At 40.1% G+C, this 22953-nt stretch overlaps 1 protein-coding gene across 2 annotated transcripts in view; it reads right to left on the bottom strand.

Moving 5' to 3' along the window:
* Positions 1 to 8150: 8150 nt before the first annotated feature.
* SETD1A (SET domain containing 1A, histone lysine methyltransferase) overlaps positions 8151 to 22953 on the bottom strand; it is a 36009-nt gene continuing 21206 nt past the window's right edge. For both annotated transcript variants that reach the window (XM_060780166.2, XM_060780168.2), the window contains exons 11-20: positions 22373 to 22460; positions 22115 to 22248; positions 20772 to 20841; positions 19354 to 19671; positions 16156 to 17622; positions 14550 to 14719; positions 12840 to 12950; positions 11596 to 11715; positions 10831 to 10968; positions 8151 to 9653 (exon numbers count right to left, since the gene is read on the bottom strand). In XM_060780166.2, the coding sequence (XP_060636149.2) occupies positions 9480 to 9653; positions 10831 to 10968; positions 11596 to 11715; positions 12840 to 12950; positions 14550 to 14719; positions 16156 to 17622; positions 19354 to 19671; positions 20772 to 20841; positions 22115 to 22248; positions 22373 to 22460 (2790 nt within the window). In that variant the 3' untranslated portion in view covers positions 8151 to 9479. The remainder of the gene's footprint in view (positions 9654 to 10830; positions 10969 to 11595; positions 11716 to 12839; positions 12951 to 14549; positions 14720 to 16155; positions 17623 to 19353; positions 19672 to 20771; positions 20842 to 22114; positions 22249 to 22372; positions 22461 to 22953) is intronic.

The raw sequence follows: 22953 nt of genomic DNA, 5'->3' as shown, positions 1-22953 counted from the left end.
TGAAAAATGTACCTGTTCTGGCTTACAAACAAATTTAACTTAAGAACAAACCTGCAGATCCTATCTTGTTCGTAACTTGATGACTATATAGAATTCTGTGTTTAATAATCAGCATTGTCCATAATGATCAAACTATATAAAACAGAATTAACAGATCATTTTTCGAAGGAGAATTTGGGTTATGTGTTCTCGCACAACAACAAAGAGTGTTCTATAATCCTAATCATACCATAAACAATGATGGTGAACTACAACTACTCATCTTCAGGGTTTCGTAAGACTCTTCATGGTTAAGATAGATCATCCAGGTTGTGATTCAACATGTGTTCAACTGCAATCCACCTTTGCTCTGGTGTTGTTCAGATCAGCTTCCGAATGAGACAGTAGTTGAATCTAGATTTAATTATAAATTGAACTTCGGCAGATCTCTGCCCCACCAATAATCTTATTAACTCACATTGAATTTTTATTCTTTCACATCCTCAAATCCTCCGGTATGCATTAGCTGACATGCAGATCAATAACAATCCAATTTTTGAGATGTAAGAAATGCTTATTTTAGTGTTATTTATTTACTCACTTATTACATTGTTGTCTGGGAATATTGTTCTCAGGGGAACAAAACAGTGCTGCCTTTTTGTTTGATAAGGCCTTGCAAACATTCTGTTACAGCTTTATTCTTGCATTCCTTGTTCTTTTTAGGCAACAAAAGGGCAGAAGTCCTACCTTGGATTTGCAAATAAGAGCATCTGGGATAGATGAAAGGGAACATGCATTTTTTCCACATAAGCTTACCCTGGAATGTGAACTTCTCTTATAAATAGCAAATTATAATTGCTTCTCTTCCAAGATCCGTAATTTTCACCAGCATGTGATTTATATCCTTCCTTTTTTCCTGAACGGGATTCAAGACATTGTTCCATTTCCAAAGGGTAGTTGCAGGGCAAGAGACAAAATTATAGAAATTTTGCCCCCTATAAAGATGCTGCCCCCCCCCCCAGGTGAACATTTCTTTCAGTCCCCAATTTTCTAGCATTGCATAGAGAAATGAAAAATATTAACTCCTACAATGCTGGTCTTTGCTATGTGCTCACATTCCTCTTCCCCAATATCTGCCGCCTTGTATTTCCCTTTCCACTTTTACAAGCAAATTGATATGATGCTATCAAGTTATCAACAAAGGTCATAAAACGAACACAGTGTCAGAAATCAGGATTGTTAGATAAAAGCGTATAAGAAGGGAGACAAAACTCGAATTGTGTATATCTGAGTAGTTGGGAGACAACTGCCAAAAGAATCCAACTTTCTCTGGTTTAAGAATAAAGCATATTTCCCCTTTTCTAAAACAAAGTTTCTGAGAAGAGGAAAGTTTGGGTAGGAAACCAAGCCAAAGCTCAAGTGGGAAACCAAGACCAACCCTATGTTAACTGTGTTGTCGAAGGCTTTCATGGCTGGAATCACTGGGTTGCTTTGAATTTTCCGAGCTGTATGGCCATGTTCCAGAAGCATTCTCTCCCGAGTTTGCACCCACATCAATGGCAGGCATCCTCAGTTTGTGAGGTTTTTTGGAAACAAGGCAAGTGAGGTTTATATATCTGTGGAATATCCAGGGTGGGAGAAAGAACTCTTGTCTGTTGGAGGCAAATGTGAATGCTGCAATTGATCACCTTGATTAGCATTGAATAGCCATGTAGCTTCAAAGCTTATTTATTTATTTATTTATTTATTTCAGTCATTTCTACCCCGCCTTTCTCACCCCCTAGGAGGGACTCAAGGCGGCTTACATCCGGCACAATTCGATGCCCACAATTACAATAAAATGCAATAGCAATAACACAATAGATTAAAAACAGACAATTAATACAGTACAATACAACACAATACAGTATCAACTAAAACCGCTCTATAGCCCGTGTTCATCGTGTTCTAAAATCCGTCCATCCGTTTAGCATTGCCATAGTCCTTTCCAACTCTAGTCATCATTACCTAGTCATCATTACCTTGGCTGATTGCTGCCTGTGGGAATCCTTTGTTGGGAGGTGGCCCTGATGTCTGGAATTTCACTGTTTTTGAGTGTTATTTCTTTACTGTCCTGATTTTAGAGTTTTAGATACTGGTAGTCATGATTTTGTTCATTTCCATGGTTTCCTCCTTTCTGATGAAACTGTCCACATGCTTGTGGATTTCAATGGCTTCTCTGTGAAGTCAGTCATGGTGGTTGTTAGAATGGTCCAGCATTTCTGTCTTCTTAAACAATATGCTGTGTCCAGGTTGGTTCTTCAAGTGCTCTACTATGGCTGACTTCTCTGGTTGAGTGCCTTTCGAGTTCCTTGATTTGTGTTTGGGCAATGCTGCGTTTGGGGGTCCCTATGTAGACTTGTCCACAGCTGTATGGTGTACGGTAGATCCCTGCAGAGGTGTGAGGATCCCTCTTGTCCTTTGAATGTAGCATTTGTTGGATTTTCTTAGTGAGTCTGTAGATAGTTTGTACGTACCAAAAGCAGAATTCCAGAAAAGAAACAATCACAGCCAGCTAATCACCTCCCAACAAAGGATTTCCCCATGCAGGAAGCAGCCAGCTCTTGAAGCTTCAAGGCTATTCAATGCTAATCAAGGTGATCAATTGCAGAACTCACACTTGCCTCAAACAGACAAGAGTTCTTTCTACCACCCTTGTCATTATTCCACAGATATATAAACCTCACTTGCCTTGTTTCCAACAAATCTCACAACCTCTGAGGATGCCTGCCATAGATGTGGGTGAAACGTCAGAAGAGAATGCTTCTGGAACATGGCCATACAACCCGGAAAACTCACAGCAACCCTACATTAACTCTTCCTCCAAGTTCCAATTGGAAAAACCTAAAATTATTTTGTTGAAAGGAAGGTGGACATCTCTTTTTAATGTGTCAGTTAAAAGTAATTTAATTTGTTGGTTATTACTAAAATTACAGTTTTCGATTTAGGTTAGTTTTTAAAATTGTTCTAAGCCACCTTGATTCCGAAATGGAAAAACTTGGGATACAAATAAATTATTTTTTAAAAATATGAGTGTAATACACAATGAGTTAATCTGCCTAGTTTATTCATGCCTGAGAAGCCGAGCTGCAGCCTCTTTATCCTCCTGACATCTGATCATTTTGGGTGATATTGCTTTCATGCAACAGAAGGTTTTATATTCTTACTCCTTGTAGAATATCTGAGTAAGTTGAACTTATTTTCTCAATATTTTCAAGTGCCAAATAAAGGTGGCATTGTTGGAACCATGCGGAGCTTCCAAAGCAGTCCTTTGAAATTGTCGTTATCATAAAACACCAGAAAAATACCTTACTCGTTATAGTCCAGTTCCCATGACATTTTCCTCTTTTTTTCCTTTGCCAAAAATATTTTGCGTTCCTTGAAAATAAAACGATGCAAGCAAAGCACGTAATATATGCAAATGGAGTGAATTGATTTATACAGACAGAAAACATATCAGAACTGCCTAAATACCATTGCAGTTTCTCAAATGTGTTTATAGTTTGGATGGAATTCACTGAGTGCTGTTCACTTCAGGTAGAAGTGTGGTTCCTTTTGGAAGTAAGCTATGGATATAGGCCCATTTGGGAGGAAAAGGGAGGATATAAATTCAATAAATAGATGATAGACGGACAGATAAGCAGAATGAATTCGTACATTCAAATTAAGTTTCAATGGGAGGGAGGGAACCATTCAGATCTGCAATGTACCCCAAGAACAGAAATGAAGATGAAGATAATTCCCAATCTTTTGGGGTATTTTTGTACAATAAAAGTTTAATGACTTTTATAAAAATGTGCTATCTGGCACCAAGTAATGAATCCACAAATTATTAACATATTTACAGGTAAGAAGCCAATAAGATCAAATGAAAATATATTTATATATATTTATATATCTCTATATATAATATTTATATGGACAGAAAAGTAGATATACACAGTTGAGGACAAGCATCCAGTCCGGGTTAAGAGGGAGAAAGCAGGAAAAATGGGGTTCATCCATTCATGTTTGATCATTCCCACATCGGCCTTGAACACTTAAAACTCTCCGCGAGCTGCCACTGCTACAAGGGAAGGTTGAGAAGCCCACCACCCTCCTTGGTATAGAGATAATTTCTGTATATATACCATTTTTTACATATATGTACACAGGAGAAAATGCACGTAGAGACAGAAGTGGATGGGTCATTCAGAAACACCAGCTTTACAAGCTGGTGAATAGAGGAGTCAGTTCTGAAAGATCCAAGGAACTTTATATTTTTGAGTTAAAAGCATCTGGAATTCTTTAGAGAGGTTTAATTGTTGTTTTCAGCAACAATTTCTGAAACACAAACTTTCCTATTTGTGTTGTCAGGAGGGACACGGTTGTGTTGGATACAGCCAAGTTGAGAAGCACTTTTCCCCCTTTCCTTCTAGACATGAAGAGCAACCAAACTCTTGTAAATATGAGAAAGGAGGAGAAAATAAACTGTGTACATGACTTATAACCAGATGCGGAGGATATACTGTCTCCTGAGAAGGTTAAGGACTTGCTGACTACATGATCTATCAGAGGAATTGGTTTGATCCACAGGAGAGAAATGGATTTAACTTGCACCTGGAAAAGACAAACAAGTCCTTGCCAAAACCATGACATTTAATAAGAATCTTCCTTGCAAGACGTAAGAAAAATGTAGATACATCAAGGCCTACTAAATGGACCAAAGAATGTGAAATGTTGGCGCAAACACCACAAAGCACTACCGCTTCAGTTTTAAAAAACAACCCTCAAAGTGTATGTAACATTCTTTGGTTTCATCTTACAGGTAAGTTACAAGCCTCAAACATGAGATGGCATGTTTGCAAAGTAACCCAAATCTCTCATGAATATATTGGGAGTTCAAATGACATCAAATCACACATGCTTTCAGCAGTAAAAAAAAAATCCATTAAAAATAGAAGACTGAAATGGAGCTGTGCCAATCTGCCAGGATTTCGTCCATTTTTCAAAAGCTTGCTACTGAGCAATGCATCCAATTAATGACTGAATCTCTTATCTCTTTCCTCTGCGAATGTACTGTACTTAAAAGAAGCCTTAATTGTAATTCACATAGCAATATTAAACTGACTATAAGCAAAATCTATTCTGACTCAGGTTTCACATAAAAATCAGAATCTAGCAGAAATCTTAAAAATGCTAATTAAATGACTGAAGTGTAGCTAATGGTTTATATAGTTGGGAAGTAAGAAAGCAAAGAGAGCTGTACGTTCTATTTTCCGAATATGTAAAGCTTAATCGGAAGAGCTGTTGAAATATAAATCTGGAGAGAGTCTTGCAAAAATAGGAACTTCAATTTCCAGATCCCAACCTGTTGGATTTGAATTTTTTAAAACCCTGGGGAGACCTTGTATAAAGACTTCCACCATATCCTGTTGTCTAATTTGCTAGGTGGCAGGAATTCATTTTGCTAATGAGTGAAAATAACTTGAAATGGGAAAAAATTCACATCTGGGAAAATAATTAAAGGGAATATAGATATCCAAAGATGAAAAAAAATACAACTGAGGATCTGCACCATAAAGGATTAAAAGCATATCCGCACAAATAGGGAAAGAAGTAGATTTCCTTTAAAAAACCCCCACTGCTACAATGAAACAAAATATTAAAAGCTAAGAACAGACGGGAAGAGGCGATTAAAAATGTAAATATAGAAATGATTTGAGTTGGGAGAACACATCAAAGGCAAGCCAATATTTCTTCAGCAAAAGCAGGGCCTTGAGAGAGGAAAAAGAGACTGCCTAATGCATGCAGTTTGCTATCACTGGCACCTAGATAAATTCTCAATTAGCTCATGTAGGACACATGTTATGTGAGAAGCATGTGAGTATTAACCTGAGCTGAGGAAAACCAGCACCTGAAAATGACAAACCGACAAAGGAAAGGGGAGGGGGGCATATTCCCGCCTTAATCCAATCTCTAGAAAATGAAAGGGATGAAATAGCTGTTTTGACACTGACAGAAAGAAAGGTGGCAAGCCTAGGAATAAGGAGTCCAAAAAGTTTGGAGACAAAAAAATGCCACATTGAAATGAAACCACAAGGCAGCGATCTACTGTTTTTGTCTACCCTTGTGCCCATAAAAACAGGTGAAGAATACATAGCCGCTGTTCTAGCTTTTCCACTTCACCAGTTGCTAGGACACCGTCTGAAAACAGAAAGGAAGTTGTGGAAACGTGGAGAGTGGAAAAGGGTGGAGGAGAGTTATGCAAGTCTCTGCCAAACACAAAACCCCCAAAGTTAACAGTTTTCAGCATGCCTCTTACAAGTGTTTTGCTTTTCACTTCTTGTAATTGGAAGATATAATTTCTAACTCTCTGAAAAACTTCCAATGGATAATTTCTGTTGGAGCATTTCAGAGCATAAGATTTAAGCCAGCCTCTATTTTTTGGAGCATGGAAGGATTACTTCCTAACTCTAAATGGGGGTTTCATCACACCTCCTCAAAAACAGGCTACTTATGAATTTTATTTCATATTAGCCAGGAATTGGGGCGAGGGGCAGACAAGAATGCAATGCCAAGATACTGCTTGGGTTCAAATTCACAACCTCATCGAAGCAAGGGTAGGAAACAGTGATGACCTTAAAGCAATCTGCCAAGATAACAGACGAAACATGAAAGGCAAATGGGAAAAAACAGAGCCAAATGAAAGATGACACTTACTAGGTCTTAGGCAGCCTTCAGTATATTGGAAGAAAGTTGGGATGACACCCATCCTCACACCCTGGTTTCCATGAAGATTTGCTAAATAACAGAAAGAGAGTAGGAATGGGAAGGAAACACGTTCAAGGGTGAAGTGGTGGAGCGCAGGAGAGGCTTAAGTTTTCATCTTGAGATTCTTCTTTCTGGAGTTGTCCTTGGATGGGCTTAAGCCGCTCCTGGATCCCAGCTGCAGAGAAGCTGGAAGGGTTGTTTGGGTGAGGAAAGACAAGCAGCGGGTAAAGCGTTCATTGAATGTGTTGTCCTGCCAACACCTTCCTCCCTACAAACATACCCAGTGTCCACCTTATTCAGCAAGAATGTAGTTGGCAAACTGTACCTGAAAATGTAATATCCCATTCCTCCCTCTGAAATGTGGAATTTGAATCAGTGATTCTACCATCTCATCCCTTGTGAGATTAACAAAAGACAATATCTCACAAAGAAGGGACGGGAAATGGGTAGCTCTCCTTATGCCGCTGGACTACAACTCTTAATCACTCTTCACTAAAGGCTAGTCTAGGCAGGGATGATAGGAACTGCAATTGAGCAACATTTGGAGGACCACATGATTTCCCTTGTCTGTCACAGAAGATCCATTTTATACTTCTGGTAAGATGGCTACACCTACTGACCTTCTGTTCCCTCCCCCCCTGCTCCCGCCCCCGCCCCCGCCCTAGAGAAAGGAAATGGAGAAATAAAATAAATCAGTTGCCTGTCTGGAGGAGAGTTTCAGCAGAATGGCAGCAACAAGAAGATGGTGGTCCAGCCCCTTTGCATCTGTTCCTGAAATCTCCCCGTAATTCAAACATCATTGGAAACCTACATTTGCAGGCAGAGTGCTAAATCCAACTCATCGTCCTAACTAGAGTGGACACGGTGGATTAATGAGACTCGTTTAGTCAAAGCTGATACGTGTCCTATTGTTTCAATGGATCTACTGTGGTTGGGGACTAACAATTGTACGTGGCACATAATGGGCAATTTACTGAAAGGCTTTCTCCCAGTGCTTCATGAACCTTTGGGATAGAAAAATATAAGAACACGACATGGATTCGAAGAAAACGTTTGCCAGAGAAAAAGTGCTCTCAAAGGGAATGGCTCAAGTATTCAGTAATTAGTTGGAATAGCAACATACACAACAAACAGAATGCTGAATGATTCTTTTCTTTTCTTTTCTTTTTTTTTACAAAAAGTTCCTAAAATATTTCCAAATGTTTTGTTTAAAGCCTTCCGTCTTTCAAAACTGACTCCGATGAAGAACAAACCACTTTTCTGATCCCCTCCAATGCATCATCCAAAAGGATGTATGTTCTTTCCCAGGACAAAAACAAAGAAAAGGGTGCCACATTGCAAGTGGGAATAAAAACAGGAGAAGGAAACACATTGTAACATTATTTACAGTTTTCTTTTTAGTATGAAGTGGAAAACAAAACAAAAAACAAAAAAAAAACAATTAAAATATTTACATACCAATAAATGTATGTGTTTCTACAAGAAACAGCCAATCCATCTGGAATAGATATATACACAACTTTCTTCTCCTAAAGAAAAATTATTAGGGGGTGGGGTGGGGTGGGCAGGGATTAGCTTACACTGCAAGTCAGCCTGGCTGAAGCTGTTAAGTGTAGCAGGGAAAGAAATTCAACCCCCCTCCCTTCACTATCATGGGAGATGCTTCCCCCTACTTCTTGCTAAATGTTACAGAATAGAACAAGAGGAAAGGAGACGGTCAGGGAGGTTACAGCGTGAATGACACAACCCAACTGTTTTAGGATCTCTAATGCTGTGGCCTCAAGTGCTTGTAAGAATAGATGGAGAGGGATCTAAAATAAAGTGGCTCACATTTTGGCTCATGATGACAAATACCGATGAATGATGCTGCAGCGTGAAACTCCAAGGACATTCTGACTCCACTGATTATCAGTGTCTCATCCCAGACCCAGGCTCTGGAGAAAGGATTGCTCTGGAAGAGATAGGAATGGGGACAGACTCTCCCTCCCAGACATCACCACGCCCTAATTTAACCTTTGGAAATGGGAGGAAAGGAAAAAAATACTCAGTAGCCTTGGTATTTCAAGCCTTGGTTGGGGTACTTCTTAACTCTGACCATTTCTGACATCAAAGTGATGCTCTGCTTCAAGAAGCCACATTCGAAGTCTTGATCACAAGGAAGTTTCCACTCAAGAGGAAAACTTTTAAGGTTGGCATTGTGAAAAAAGTTTTCCTTTTGAGTTCTATTAATCTATGGACACTTAGAAGGAAAATAGTCAACTGGCGCATTCGCCAAGCTGTTTTCATAGCTAAGAAGATTTTGTTTAGTTTTGAAGAATTACCCCAACCAATCTTTCCTTATCATGGATAGGGAAAGATATATTTCCTTTCTGCCAAAGGTCTGAACCTACATACTTTTCGTGAAATGATTTTCTCAAGGAGGAGCTGAATTTAAAAAGGATTGGAAAAAAATCATAGCAACATCAAAGACATGTTGCCAGCTGACTGCAATGAAGGAAAAGGAGTTTCTCATTGATTAGGAACCGAGGAAGTGCTTTCTCATGGGTTAGGAAGTTTAAAAGGTACCTGGACAGGTCTTAGAGGGACTGAGAGTTTTCCCACCACAGCTCTGTGGGGAGATGAGATGAGCTACATGGTGACACGATGGTGGTCGCATAGAGAGATGGGGCGGGGAAACAAAATAAATATGAATTCTATGGTTGTGTCTCTCAGTTCAGTGTGCCCCGGCAATTCTCTGTGCCGCACAGGCAGGGAATCTTGTTCTCCTCGATTGGGAACTTGTAGTCGTAAGTGATCTCCTCATTGATGCTGATGGGCTGCTTGGAGTAGATGACAATCTTCTTCTGGGATTCAATGGTGATGACTTTGGCATAGCAGTTGGGCTGAGGAAGAGAAAGATGGGGAGAAATGAGCTGCAGGGACGGCTCTGTGCCAATGCTAGCAGCACTGCCTCTCCATTTTATGATGCCAGTTCCCCAGAACTTAGAGACAAGGGAACAACAGAACACTTGTGCATATGAAATGTCAAAAGACTGTGTATAATTTGTCCATAAGTCAACCTCATGTATAAATTGAGAAGAGGTTTTGGGGGTCACAATTCATGCTTGCTGACAAGATTCCCAAAAGTAGACTTTTAAAATTGGAATTACTGTATATACTCGAGTATAAGCTGAGTTTTTCAGCCCTTTTTTAGGCTGAAAAAGCCCCCTTCAGCTTATACTCGAGTCAAACTTATTTATTATTTTACTCTATTATTATTATTATTATTATTATTATTACATTTATTATTTTATTCTATTTATTATTATTATATTTGCATTATTTTACTCTATTATTGTTATTATTATATTTACTATTGTACTCTATTTATTATTATTATTACATCTATTTTTACTCTATTCATTATTATTATTACATTTATTTTTTTACTCTACTTTATTATCGTTATTACATTTATTATTTTACTCTACTTTATTATTATTACATTTATTATTTTACTCTCTTTATTATTATTGAAAGGATACGTAAGCACATTTACATTGAAGGAGGTTAGAATAATAGTTTAATCAGAGTTGGAGAGTCTTATCTTAAATTACAGTTTTATGTAAATAATATTCAAAACATTTATCCTACTGATGCTTCAATTAATGTAATTTTATTGGTATCTATTTTTATTTTGACATTTACCATTTGCTGCTACCTTTCCTACCCTCAGCTTATACTCGAGTCAATATATTTTCCCAGTTTTTTGTGGTAAAATTAGGTATCTCAGCTTATTTTTGGGTCGGCTTAGAGTTGAGTATATACAGTATGCAGATTTAGGTGATCGCAAAAATTCAAGTAATGCTAATGGGGCCAGGGACTTGGGGTTTTGCTGCCGTTGTTTATCTTACTCAGTACAATGCTTTGGTAATTGGCGTTGTTATATAAATTAGACACAAATTAATGCATTTGTGTGATTCTCAGAAACCACAAAGAAGAAATTGGATTCATTTGATATTGACAACAATAAGAGCAATAGCAGGAGCATTTTTTCTCTGTAAATCTCATATAACTCACCGTGCAGCAGTGGTTGATGAATCGGGCTAGGTTTCCACATTTGGTGGCATCGATGATTGTGTCATGGTCCACACGGAAAAGATAGCTGCTTCCAATGCCTTGCTGGGCATATCGCTTCTCACGCATATCAGCCACAACCTTGGGAGGATAGGACACAAATAATTGGCATATGAGGTACTATTTAGGAACAGAAGAACTGACTTAAGTACAAGCTGCTGTATATAGCAAGAAATTGATCAGGAATCAGAAGAAGGCAGTCAAAAGATTATTTTCTAGTGTGAGAAAATGAAACCAGGCCATTACCATTGCAGTATTTCTCACAAGAATGTCCATCTAGCAAAGAGGTTGGAATTTAAAGGAAATGAGGCTCTAAGAAAGAGGCTTGTTCTACTCCAAGAAGAAGCCACAGCACCTCCTAGTGTCCACTAATGGTAGGCATACTAAGCAGGCTCATTAACATTTCAGAACACTTTCAGATTAACTTTTTCTGATACAAACAAAACTGAAACCGTCAAGGTTAGAGGCTGCCTTTTGACCAGGCATGTGCAAACTTTGCCCATCAAGGTATTTTGGACTTTTAACTCCCACAATTCCTAACAGCCAGTAGGCTATTAGGAATTGTAGCCGCTGAAGTCCAAACCACCTGGAGGGCCGAAGTTTGCCCATGCCTGCTTTCGAATGAGGCTACTGCATTCTTACATTATGAAGACACCTCTGCACAAGACACCAAGACAGTAAAATAGCCTAATAGTTACTGACACTCACCTGCCTGATGTTCTGACCCACATACTCAATGACCATTTCGTCGGCAGCAATTGGCTCCATTGCAAAGAGGCCCCATTCGTGAATTCGGCTCCGGCCAAACCGTAGCTTCTTTTTCCGGAACTACAAGGGAGGAAGGAGACAGAAGATGTAGAGAAAAAGTATGGTACTTACTGATCTTAACTTGGAGCAAGTTTGCAGGGACATGCAAATGATTATTAAAATCTATGTTCCCTGCCAGCAAACCCCTAAAATATCAATACAACTCCAAAAAGGCTAGAAACATGTTGATGGTTTTGGTTCATTCTGAATGTAAGGACTGTGGAGCCAAGAAAAAACACTCCTAACCATTCAGGGTCCCTTTTCAGAACACAGTAAGTGATATTAACCCATGGACATTGGGGAAAGATTGCAATTGACTTCATCCTCAGGATAAAAGGTGAGCAAACTCCAGCCCTCCAGAGATTTTTGCAACTCCTGTGAGACCCACCAGCTTTGTCACAATTATCCATCCTGCCCTAGACACGTATGGTTCCAGTGCTCCATGAATCCCCTGCTTCTCATTCTAGAATGCAAGAACTATAGATGGAAGATCATATCCCAACTGAACACATGGAGTTTGCTTGGGTAACATAATCTGGGAGAACAGGTAGATTTCCTCAAAACTCAAAAAAATATTTTTTGTGACTGCACACAAAGTCTTATTAAAAGCTTGCTCTCAATCTCTCTCCTATCTCTTAAAGCAAAAATAATCTTTTGTATCTAGCTCAGTACAGCTTCCAAGAAGTCCCAGCATTTTCAGATATATACTAGTCCCTATCTGTGATCTTTTCCTTCCAAGGGACATAATGAAAGCAAGTCCCCTATCCCTGCTGCAGGGGACATTTATTTATTTATTTGCGGCATTTATATGCCACCCTTCTCACCCCGAAGGGGACTCAGAGCAGCTTAAAAGATATATTTTCATACAATATATTATATTATTAGCATAGAACAATATCAGTATTATATATTACTATATTGCACTATACCATTATATTGTAATATTATTAGTAATATTACATGTAACGTAAATATATAATTATAATATTGTATTATTATTATTACTAGTATTATATTATATTACATTATAATATTAAAATATTATATGTATATACAATATACTATATTACATTATTAGTAAAGTATTCACTGAACATTTCTTGTTCAGTCCTTCTCACACTCGCTTAACTGGACAGCTTCCGTACCTTCAATTGGTTAAGTTTCAGAAGATCACTATCAAGGATGGCAGAAGATCCGATGGCACTGAGAAGGCGCCTTTGCTCAGACCTCCGTTCAGACAAGATGCGGTTGGTGCCCTGGGAAGGAAAAGGAAGGTTGTTAAATATGACTGCATGAAGTGTATAAGAGGAGTCCGCAAAGGGGTTCCCCTTCTCTCAGCCACTGGCTCATCCAGCTTTGAGGTGGGACCATGCATTAAAGTGGCCATCAGCAGTATGAAGAGATCTCACATCTCTAAAAGGCAGTTCAGTTTCTCTCAACAGTAAATCGGGATTTATCCTGCATTTACCCTACCAGTGAACCAGGGAACTATAGACCAATCAGTTTGCCCTTGATTATGGGAAACTCAATGCACAATATTTGTGCAAGAGACCTCTCTTCCTTCTTGGAGTCAAATAACGCAAAAAGGAGCTTTTAGAAAGAACTACTCAACCACTGACCACTGCTTAGTGCTCTCCCATCTTGCTGAGAAACATGTTAGACTCCTACAAGGCAAGCTGTTTGTGGCCTTCATGGACCTGAAACTGGCATCCCACTTCATCTCTAGAAATAAACTATTGGGAAAACTGAGTAAGATGCTGAAAGATAAAAGACTTCTTGGCCTTATTAAGGCCCTTTACAGTGACAGCAAACTTCAGATTAGATGTGGCAACCTGGATCAATTCTCTGGTGAGATCTCCATGTCCAGAGGAGTCCGTCAAGGCTGCATCCTTGCCCCCACCTTATTAAAAATATTTATAAATGACATGGAGGAAACCCTTTTGGACAACAATGGACACTTGCCCATGCTAGGAACTAGGAGAATCTCCTTACTGCTTTATGCAGATGGTGTTGTTATCACCTCACGCTCCAAGGCTGGTCGAAACTGGGCCTTCTCCATAGTGGCCCCTCGGCTATGGAATGCCCTCCCCAATGAAATTAGATCTGTCCACTCCCTCCTGGCCATTTGTAAAAAAACTCAAAACCTGTCATTTCAGAAGTAGATGAAGCAAGTAGGAAGATTGTTTTAAGTGACCGCCTATGAACTGACCTGGACCATGAGTTTGAACTGGCGGACTGTCTTAAATTGCATGTGCATAAATGTTTTAATTGCTGTTTTAATTGTGATATTTTACTTGTATATTGCTGGCATCTAATAGTTGTCCTTTGTAAGCTGCCCTGAGTCTCCCTCCGGGGGTGAGAAGGACGGGATATAAATACTCTAAATAAATAAATAAATAAATAAATAAATAAATAAATAAATACAATTTACTAAGGAAATTCTTTAATTACTGTTCCCAGAATGACCTAAAAATCAACTATGAGAAATCTAAAGTTCTGGTATTTGAGAAAAACCTTTCCCCTTACCATTGGTCTCTTGATGGGCATACTCTAGAACAGATCAGAAGTTTCCAATATCTGGAGCTTTTTTTCACCACAGTCCATCCTGGTCCACTCATATTTTTTCTATTACTCTTAAAGTAAGTAGTTCAGCCATTTTGCATTTTAGTATAAACTTTTTACATGTTTTTAACGTGGAATGTGCCCCGTTCTAATCTTTTTTTCTCAAAGGTATTTATTTCTATACTTTTCAGCTAGTAATAATTCTAGGTTTGTCACCAGTTCAAAAAAAGTGGTAAATTTCAGGATTGGTAGGAAGGGGTAGAGGGGACACATCTCAGCAAAGGGAGTCAGACCTGTGTATCAGGGGCATCCAGTTGCTGTACGATGGCTGGGCACACATCGAGGTACTTGTCCTTTTCCTTCTTGCTGATGTGATAATAGCCCTCACTGCGGGCACAGCCTGTCTGATGTTCCCGCAGATCCGAAGACTTACGCTTCCGCTTTGGGTTTGCAATGTTTGTGAGTGGAGGCAGGGGAGTTAAGGAGAAGAAAGAGAAATATGCAGCAAGATGGCAGCAAGAAAATGGGCCTCAAACTCAATATCTCTTACATGCCTCTTAAGAAACTTTGGAATCAAGGTGAGAAGAAGGAATGAGCACTGGAGAAGAAGAGAAAAATTATTGTTCTCCAATGTCTACACTTTTTCTCTCTACAGCAACAAATTTAACCAGCTAGCTCAAGATTAGACCTGCACAATCTGTGACCCTCCAGGTGTTTGGGACTCCAACATTCAGAAGCCGTAGCCAGCTTGACCAATAGTTAGAAATTTTGGGAGCTGGAGTCCGAAAAACCTTGAGGACCACAAATCGTGCAGGCCTGCCCGAGAGTAAGGCAGAATCAACATAGCATCCAATCTATTGTGACCCTCAAAAATTAAACATATGGTCATAAACTTCCATCTTGAAACTGTGGAATGAAAGATAATGGTGAATATAAAACAAAAGGGTTCCCAGTTCGCCAACAACAGCAGAAATTGATTGGGTTTTAGTGGAAAGCACTACACATGTAAGTTTGATTAAAAGGTTAATCTGCATTTTTACACAGAGTAATATCACATTGCCAAACCAGAAAAATCAAATGCTTGAGATTTCTATGGCTGTAATTTTTGTTTGTTTTTTAAATTAAAAATTTGCAAAGCCTACCAATATGCTTAGATAGGCATCTTCTCATATGATAGGATGGAAAGATCCATGTTACCATATATACTCAAGTATAAGACAACCCAAATATCAGCCGAGGCACCTAATTTTACTACAAAAAACTGGGAAAACATATTGATTTGAGTGTAAGCCAAGGGTGGGAAATGCAGCCACTACTGGTAAATTTCAAAATAAAAATAGATACCAATAAAATTACATTAATAAGGCATCAGAAGGTTAAACGTTTTTGAATATTTACATAAAACTGTAATTTAAGATAAGACTCTCCAACTCTGATTAAACCATTATTCTAACCTTCTTCAATGTAAATGTGCTTACATATCCTTTCAATAATAATAGAGTAAAATAATAAATGTAATAACAATAGTAAATTAAAATAATAAATGTAATAATAATAACAATAACAACAGAGTAAAATAATAACTATGACTCGAATATAAGCCGGTGGGGGCTTTTTCAGCCAAAAAAGGATTGAAAACTCAGTTTATACTCAAGTATATACGGTACACCTATACAATAGAGGTAACCAATTTAAATGTTCATTTCTTCTTCCTATGGAATTTTAGATGTGGCATTATGTTGGAGGAAAGACTAGGAATCTCTAAAACAATTCTCAGCAGGCTTCCTTAATTCCTAGAAATCTCTGGAAGAACTACAATACTCAAAATGATATAAAACAAGTTCTCAGATACAAGAACATCCTTCCTAAGTATCCCCCTCTTTTGCTCACAAAGGATATTGGTGTGGTGGACCCAGTGGGTGTCATTCAGCCAGTCCGTGCTGTTGTCCTCATGCAGCAGGCGCTCATAAGTCAACCGCAGGTACTTCATGTCCTCCAAGTCTAGCCCTGAGTTCCAGATGTCATACAAGATGGTCATTTGCTCAAACTCACTGCGCGTCTCAAAGACAGGAGGCGGAGGAGGTGGCTTGGCTGGGGCATGCTTGTGCGAATGGGAACGCAGGGATCTCCTGCGAATCTCGCCCTCATCGCTGCTGTCAGCACTTTCTTCCTCCTCATCTTCCTCCTCCTCCTCCTCCTCTTCACTGTCTGAAGGAAAGAGGTCCTCGGGCCCAAAGGGTAACAGCCCTGGGTCCTTTATTAATGCTTCCTCTTTGAGCCAGTTAGAATGTGCCTTCTTGGTTTGGGGCTGCTGCTGCTCTCGGACAGTGGCTTTGGGTTTCTCCGCTGGCAGAGAAGGCGGAGGGGGCAGTGCAACCAGGTCCCTTAATTCAGGCTCAGCTTTGGTCTCAGTGGCATCTGCCACCACCTCCTCAGGAGCCTCCAGAATCTCACCCATCTGCTCACTATACAAATCCATTCGCAACAGATCGATAGAGCCTGCCTCATCCGCCTTGCGAGGGGCAGCGCGGACAGCCATGGCATAATTATGTTCCATTAGGATGCTGCTGGCTTCAGGAGACAGGATAGGAGGAGGTGGCACCGCTGCCTTGGATTCCTCAGTCTCATCGGAGGTCTCGGTCTCCTCAGAGTCTTCTCCACCAGCACCAGCAGGCCTCTTAAGAGCCATGTTTGTCAGCGTGGCCCGGTGGGGTTGATTGGCTAGTTCTAGCAATGAGGAGGCGCCCATTTGTTCGCGTACCTGCAGGCCTTTTTCTTCAGGGGGCGGGGGGACCCGAAGGTGGTCCGAATAACGGGAACGAGAGCGGTTCCGGGACCGGCCAGGAGATGCCAGCTCTTCTGACCAACATTTCACCATAGAAGCATGGTCTGCTGGCAGGTTGCTGATTGTTCTTTGGCTGGCTTTGGGAGACTCCCGCTTGCGGCCAGCCGCAGGCGCTGGCTTAACGGGAAACGTTACAGGGGGCAGGGGACGCGCAATGGGAGCTGGGGCTTCAGAAGATAAGGACACTTGGGGTGGTAGCATGGGTTCCACAGGCACTAGTGGGGATTGTGCTTCATCTGTGGGGGTAGAGGGAACAGGAGGGGGTGGTGGAGGGAGAAGAACTGGCTGTGCCAGTTCAGGTGGCTTCTCCAAAGCCCCCTTGGTTTCATCCTCCTCACCAGGAGCTGAAAAAGAGACTGTTTTTCGGCGTTTCTTGGGTGGTGGCAGAAGTGGGATGGGTGAAGAAGGCCGTTCCTCTGGCTTAGGCCGCTCTTCCAGTGCTGCTTCAACATCCTTCTCTTCTGGTGGTGGGACCTGCATGCTATCCTCCTGGGGAGCAGGCTTCTCTTCTGCCACAAGATCTAAGCAATACATAAGGGAGATGTTTGATACAGACAAAACTCTATAGACATGCCAGTTCCATGGGCTGTCAAGTCCCTCATACTCTGTTGAGTAACTGAGGCAATAAGAAACTGAACAACATAAAAACAGCAAAAGCAAACAAATAGCCTTTGGAAACAGTTAAATATTCAATATTCAATAAGAGGCAATGAAACCATCAGATAAATTATTTTATGTCATTAAAGTGATGGGAAAACAATAGAGTGTTTAGCACCTAGAAGTCATTGAAGACTGGAGAGCCAGTGAAGGAGTTTTATCGTGGGATTATGAGAGAAACTTTGAATATCTGATTGACCGTAGAAACTCACTGGGCACATGCTCAGTCTCAGAGAAAGGGAAAGGTAAAGCATGCTGTGCATAAATCTTGCCAAAAAACCCTAGGTTCGTTTTAGGGTTACCATGACTTGGACGTGACTTGAAAGCATGCAACAAGAATGTATTTTTAGAGAGATTTCCAGAATTTGTACTCCCAGTCATCACCAAACTAAATTCCAAAGGTTAGCTTTGTTTTTTGGTTATTTTCACAATAAATTCAATACATTTGTTCTCATTATCCAGAGGTACAGAGATCAGGGAACGCTTTGCAGTGCCTTTAAATCTATACAGTAGAGCAGGGGTCCTCAAACTAAGGCCCGGGGGCCAGATACAGCCCTCCAAGGTCATTTACCTGACCCTTGCTCAGGGTCAACCTACGTCTGAAACAACTTGAAAGCACACAACAACAACAACAACAACAACAACAACAACAACAATGCTATCTCATCAGCCAAAAGCAGGCCCACACTTCCTATTGAAATACTAATAAGTTTATATTTGTTAAAATGATTCATCATTTTAATTATTGCATTTTTAAGTATGTTTGCACTACAAAAAAAGATATATGCAGTGTGCATAAGAATTAATTCATTTTTTTTTTCAAATTATAATCCGGCCCTCCAACAGTTTGAGGGACTGTGACCTGGCCCTCTGTTTAAAAAGTTTGTGGACCCCTGCAGTAGAATCTCGCTTATCCGACATTAATGGACCAGCAGAATGTTGGATAAATGAAAATGTCGGATATTACGGAGTCTCCTACTGTTATCTGTCCAATGCAATGCTAGACACCTAGAATACTAACAACAGGGACTGAGAGGGTTAAGGCAAGACAATGCCTCAGGGCTAGAGTGTCCCAGCAGATAGTGCCCGGATGTGGAAGAGAAGCATGGAAATCACAGCGGGAAGGAAGGAGGACACTTCTGCTTTCCGTCCTGTCTCTTTTCCCCCTTTCTTCCCTCCTCCTCATCTTGCCTTTTTCACTTATTGTGAATGGAGAGAGAGTTGGAGAGCACTCCTTTAATTGAAGAGGAAATGCTGGAGGAAAAGGGGGGCGTTGGATAAGACGGAATGTCAGATAAGCAAAGGTTGGATAAGCAGGACTCTACTGTATCTCAGTATCTTTAAACATTGTACAGAAATAATTCATTGGTAATAATTAGAGGCATTTTTCATTCATTGTAGGCCTACCATATTAAACCAAAACTAACTTTCAAGAATCATTTTAAGGGATCCAATAAATAAGAAGGTGTTTAGAGACTCAGTCAAAAGGTGGGGAAAACTCTCTTATATAACACTGAACTCAACGTCAAACAGAAGGAAAAGAGCAAAAGCTGACAGTACAACTCCCAAGGAAAATCAAGAGCTGTGCATCTCACCTTGAAGTAGAGCTGCTTCTGGCTTCTTTTTGTCCATCTCAGCATTAGTTGCTTGCTGTTCTACTTCCTCTGTGCTTCCCGTTGACTCACTTGGGCAGCTGTTCATGGCAGATGCATCCATTTCTTCCATGCTCTCAGCCTCCTCTTCCTCCTCCTCCTCTTCCTCCTCCTCTTCTTCCTCTTCATCAGAGGAAGATGACGACGATGACAAGGAAGATGAGGAGGAAGAACTGCTCTCCGAATCAGATGTGCTGTCGCCGTCCTCATCAGAGTCTTCATAAAGAGAACACTTTGAGGAGTCGTCACTCTCACCATCATCTGTACAAAGGGTAAAGTGATATTGTCACAGAATCTTAGAGGAGATCACAAGGCCCATCCAGTCCAAGCCCATTCTGCCATGCAGGAATATACAACTATAGCTGCATTGAAGGCAACAGTTCAATGGTGAATAAAATCAGCAAGCACGTGGTGGCCTTAGACCAGAATTTAGCTTCCAGAGACAAAAAGGATCCCATTTTAAAAAGATAGATATGTTTCCAGTCTTCATGGTTGTAAAGACATATCTAAAAGCATATATCTACTGCAATTTCAGAAGATATAGGATGGGGTTCCAATTACTTTTTTCCTTCCTGTGACTCAAAACATTTTAAATATACAAAAATATAAAAATTAAAAAACACAGAATGATGGAGTCAAAAGGAGTTTTATGTACCATCCAGTTTAACCCCCTGCTTAATGCAGGATCTCTCATCTAAAGCACTTCCAGAATACATCTGTCTACCCTTTCTCTAAAGCCATCCAGAAAAGGAGACATCGCCACACTTCTAGGTCACTGGCTCCACTGATGAAGAATTATGGCTCAGTCTGAAAATGTTACATCTATATCACACTTAAGCAGTTTGCTAATCAAAATACACATTATGGGGGAACCTTGTAAAAAGCTTTGTTGAAATAAAAATAAATGACACCCAAAGCATTTTCACTATCTACTAAACTTAGTTACCTGGCCAAAATAAATAAATAAATAAATAAAAATAAAGATTACATTAGTTTGGTAGGATTTGTTCTTGACAAATCCATGCTGGTCCTACTGATCATATCATTGACATTAGGATGGTTACAAACAGACTCTTGCATAATCCATTCTAATAGTTTTCCTGATACTGAGACTAGGCTGACTGATGTGTAGTTTCCTGGATCTACTGTTTTGAAGAGAAACTCAATGTTTGCTCTTCTTTAGCCCTCTCGGACCTCAACTGTTCTCGAAGATTTATCAAAAATACTGGCAAGCAGTCCAGGGTAAATCAGCAACTTCCTTCAATACTATGGGAAGCAGTTCATCTTTGCCATGCTGGCTCTCATAAATTCTGTTTGGCAGCATTTGAGCTTCCTATAATCCACTGTTAGTTGGTAGATACCTTCAGATGCCTTTGCACTTTGTTCCCTGGAAGCTTCATTTTTCTGCCTTCTCTGCTCTTCTTCCTCCTCCTGCGAAGACAGCGAGACTTTTCTAAGGTGAAATGTTTCAATAAAGTCATTGCCAGGGCAAAAAAAAGACTCTTAAAATGGCTGGGGAACCATCCCAAAAATGGAGTTTATGTCAAAAATATTAAAAAATTAACTAGGTATTTTTAATTACAAAAATGTAAGTCAAGCACTGAAAGTGTTAAATGGATGCAACGACTCAGCAAAAGCTGTAGTTCAATATAAGCAGGTGTGGCTATAGTTTACTAGCCCTGAGGTAGCCCTCAGTGTGAGAAGTCTCTGTAGGAGAAGAGCCTCAGTGTGTTAGTAGGCCTCAGTATGAGAAAGCCTCAGTGCTAGTTCACATCAGGCTGAGAGAGCCCTCAGTGTGAGAAGGCCTTAGTGTGAGTAGGCCTGTTGTGTGTGAAGCTTCAGTGAGAGAAGCCCCAGGTTGAAGGCCATCATGTGTGAAGGCTGCTGTGTGAAAAGCTACTGTGTGAAGCTCCTGTGTTATTTTGGTGTGAGAAGATGCTCTGTGACAGCAAAGTTGTTTATCTGCATGAGAAAGAAGCCCAGCGTGGAAGCAAAGAAGGAAGTATAAAGAACGTTGTGTTCTAGAAACCTTGTTCTTGTAAATAGTATAGCTATATTATTTTGCTATAAAGAAAGGCCTCCTATGGAAGCGATAACATTGGTCAGTATGTTTTTGTTCTTTTTATCACTTTGGGCTGGGTCACAGTACTGCTAATAAGTTACTCTGCTGTACATTCATGAGGAGGGTCTTTCACTAATTAGCCCACTCACCCAATAATTTAAACTCTGAAAAATGATTTGGCAGCAGTAACAAAGGAAAAGTGAAGTGGAGAAGGGGCTAGGAATCCACTGTAACAGCTGCTATGTAGGCCAGTTATGGCCACTACTCTCTTTCTCAGCCAGGAAGATCTAGCACTGGTGAGTGAGAAACAAGTTCACATCAGGTTCACTGTTTGCTGGTCCATAAGTTGAAGTAACTGCACACTGAGAAATAGAGGGCAATTTAAGGTAACTGTATGAAAAGAAGTATGGAAGTCTTGTCAGAACTCATAGTCACTTGGGCTTGCAGAATAGGGAACAGCAAATGCCAATATAAAAACTATTTAAGTATTATGCATTGAAATCATATTAATCCTAACACTCCCCATTAATGGAGAAGGAGAGTATAAAAGAGAATTTGGTATCTATACGTTTCTTGCTCCAATCTCTGCTATATGGTCCTAACATTGCTGTGACTGCCTACAAAGGAATGCCATTCTCTCACCTTTTCAGAAGAGGAGTCATCTGATGCCTCTTCCCCTTCGCTGTCTAGGCAGAAGAGTTTCCGACGTTTTCCCGTCCCTTTGATCCGCTCATCATCCCTCTTGGAAGGCTTGTGAATCTGTGAGGACTCTTTATCTATACAGTGGTGTTAGGGGGATAGGACAGAATTAATTAGGAAAATGAAGAAACTGAAATACTTTCTGGGTAATCAGAGAAATGTAAGAACTGTCCACAAAACTCCTGATATGAAGCAACTAACCATCTTCATCCTCTTCGATGGGAGTGGAAGGGCGTGGCTGCTTCACTTCACTGCCCTCTGAGATTTCGGAGGGCTCTTTCCTTTTCACCTGCAACCACAAAAGCAGTGTATTACTTAGGATGGAACATACAACGGAGAAAGAAATGTTAAATGAATGTAGTAGCACCGATTTTCATTTCTGCATGAGTTTTTATGGTATAAATTCAGGCCCCTTCCACTGCCATATAAAATCCACATTATCTGCTTTGAACTGGATTATCTGGCAGTGTAGACTCATATCCAATTCAAAGCAGATGTTTAAATCCAGTTCAAAGCTGATAATCTGGATTATATGGCAGTGTAGAAAGGGTCTCAGATGCAATGGGTTCATGAAAGGTTGTGCACAAAAAAACCCAGTTAGACTTAAAGTACTATTATCCTCCTCCTTCCTTTTCTTTTTTTATGCAAGTGATGATCATGGTGACATCCTTGAAAGCTACTACAGACAATCCCCAAGTTATGAAGAAGATAGGTTCTTCTGTAGGTTTGTTCTTCAGTTGAATTTGTATGTAAGTTGGAACAGGTACATTTTTAAAATGCAA

The sequence above is a fragment of the Anolis sagrei genome, chromosome 6, assembly GCF_037176765.1.
Source record: "Anolis sagrei isolate rAnoSag1 chromosome 6, rAnoSag1.mat, whole genome shotgun sequence".
NCBI classification, from domain to species: Eukaryota; Metazoa; Chordata; class Lepidosauria; order Squamata; family Dactyloidae; genus Anolis; species Anolis sagrei.
The sequence above is the reverse complement of the archived record's forward strand: the minus strand, read 5'-3'. Positions and strand labels throughout refer to the sequence as shown.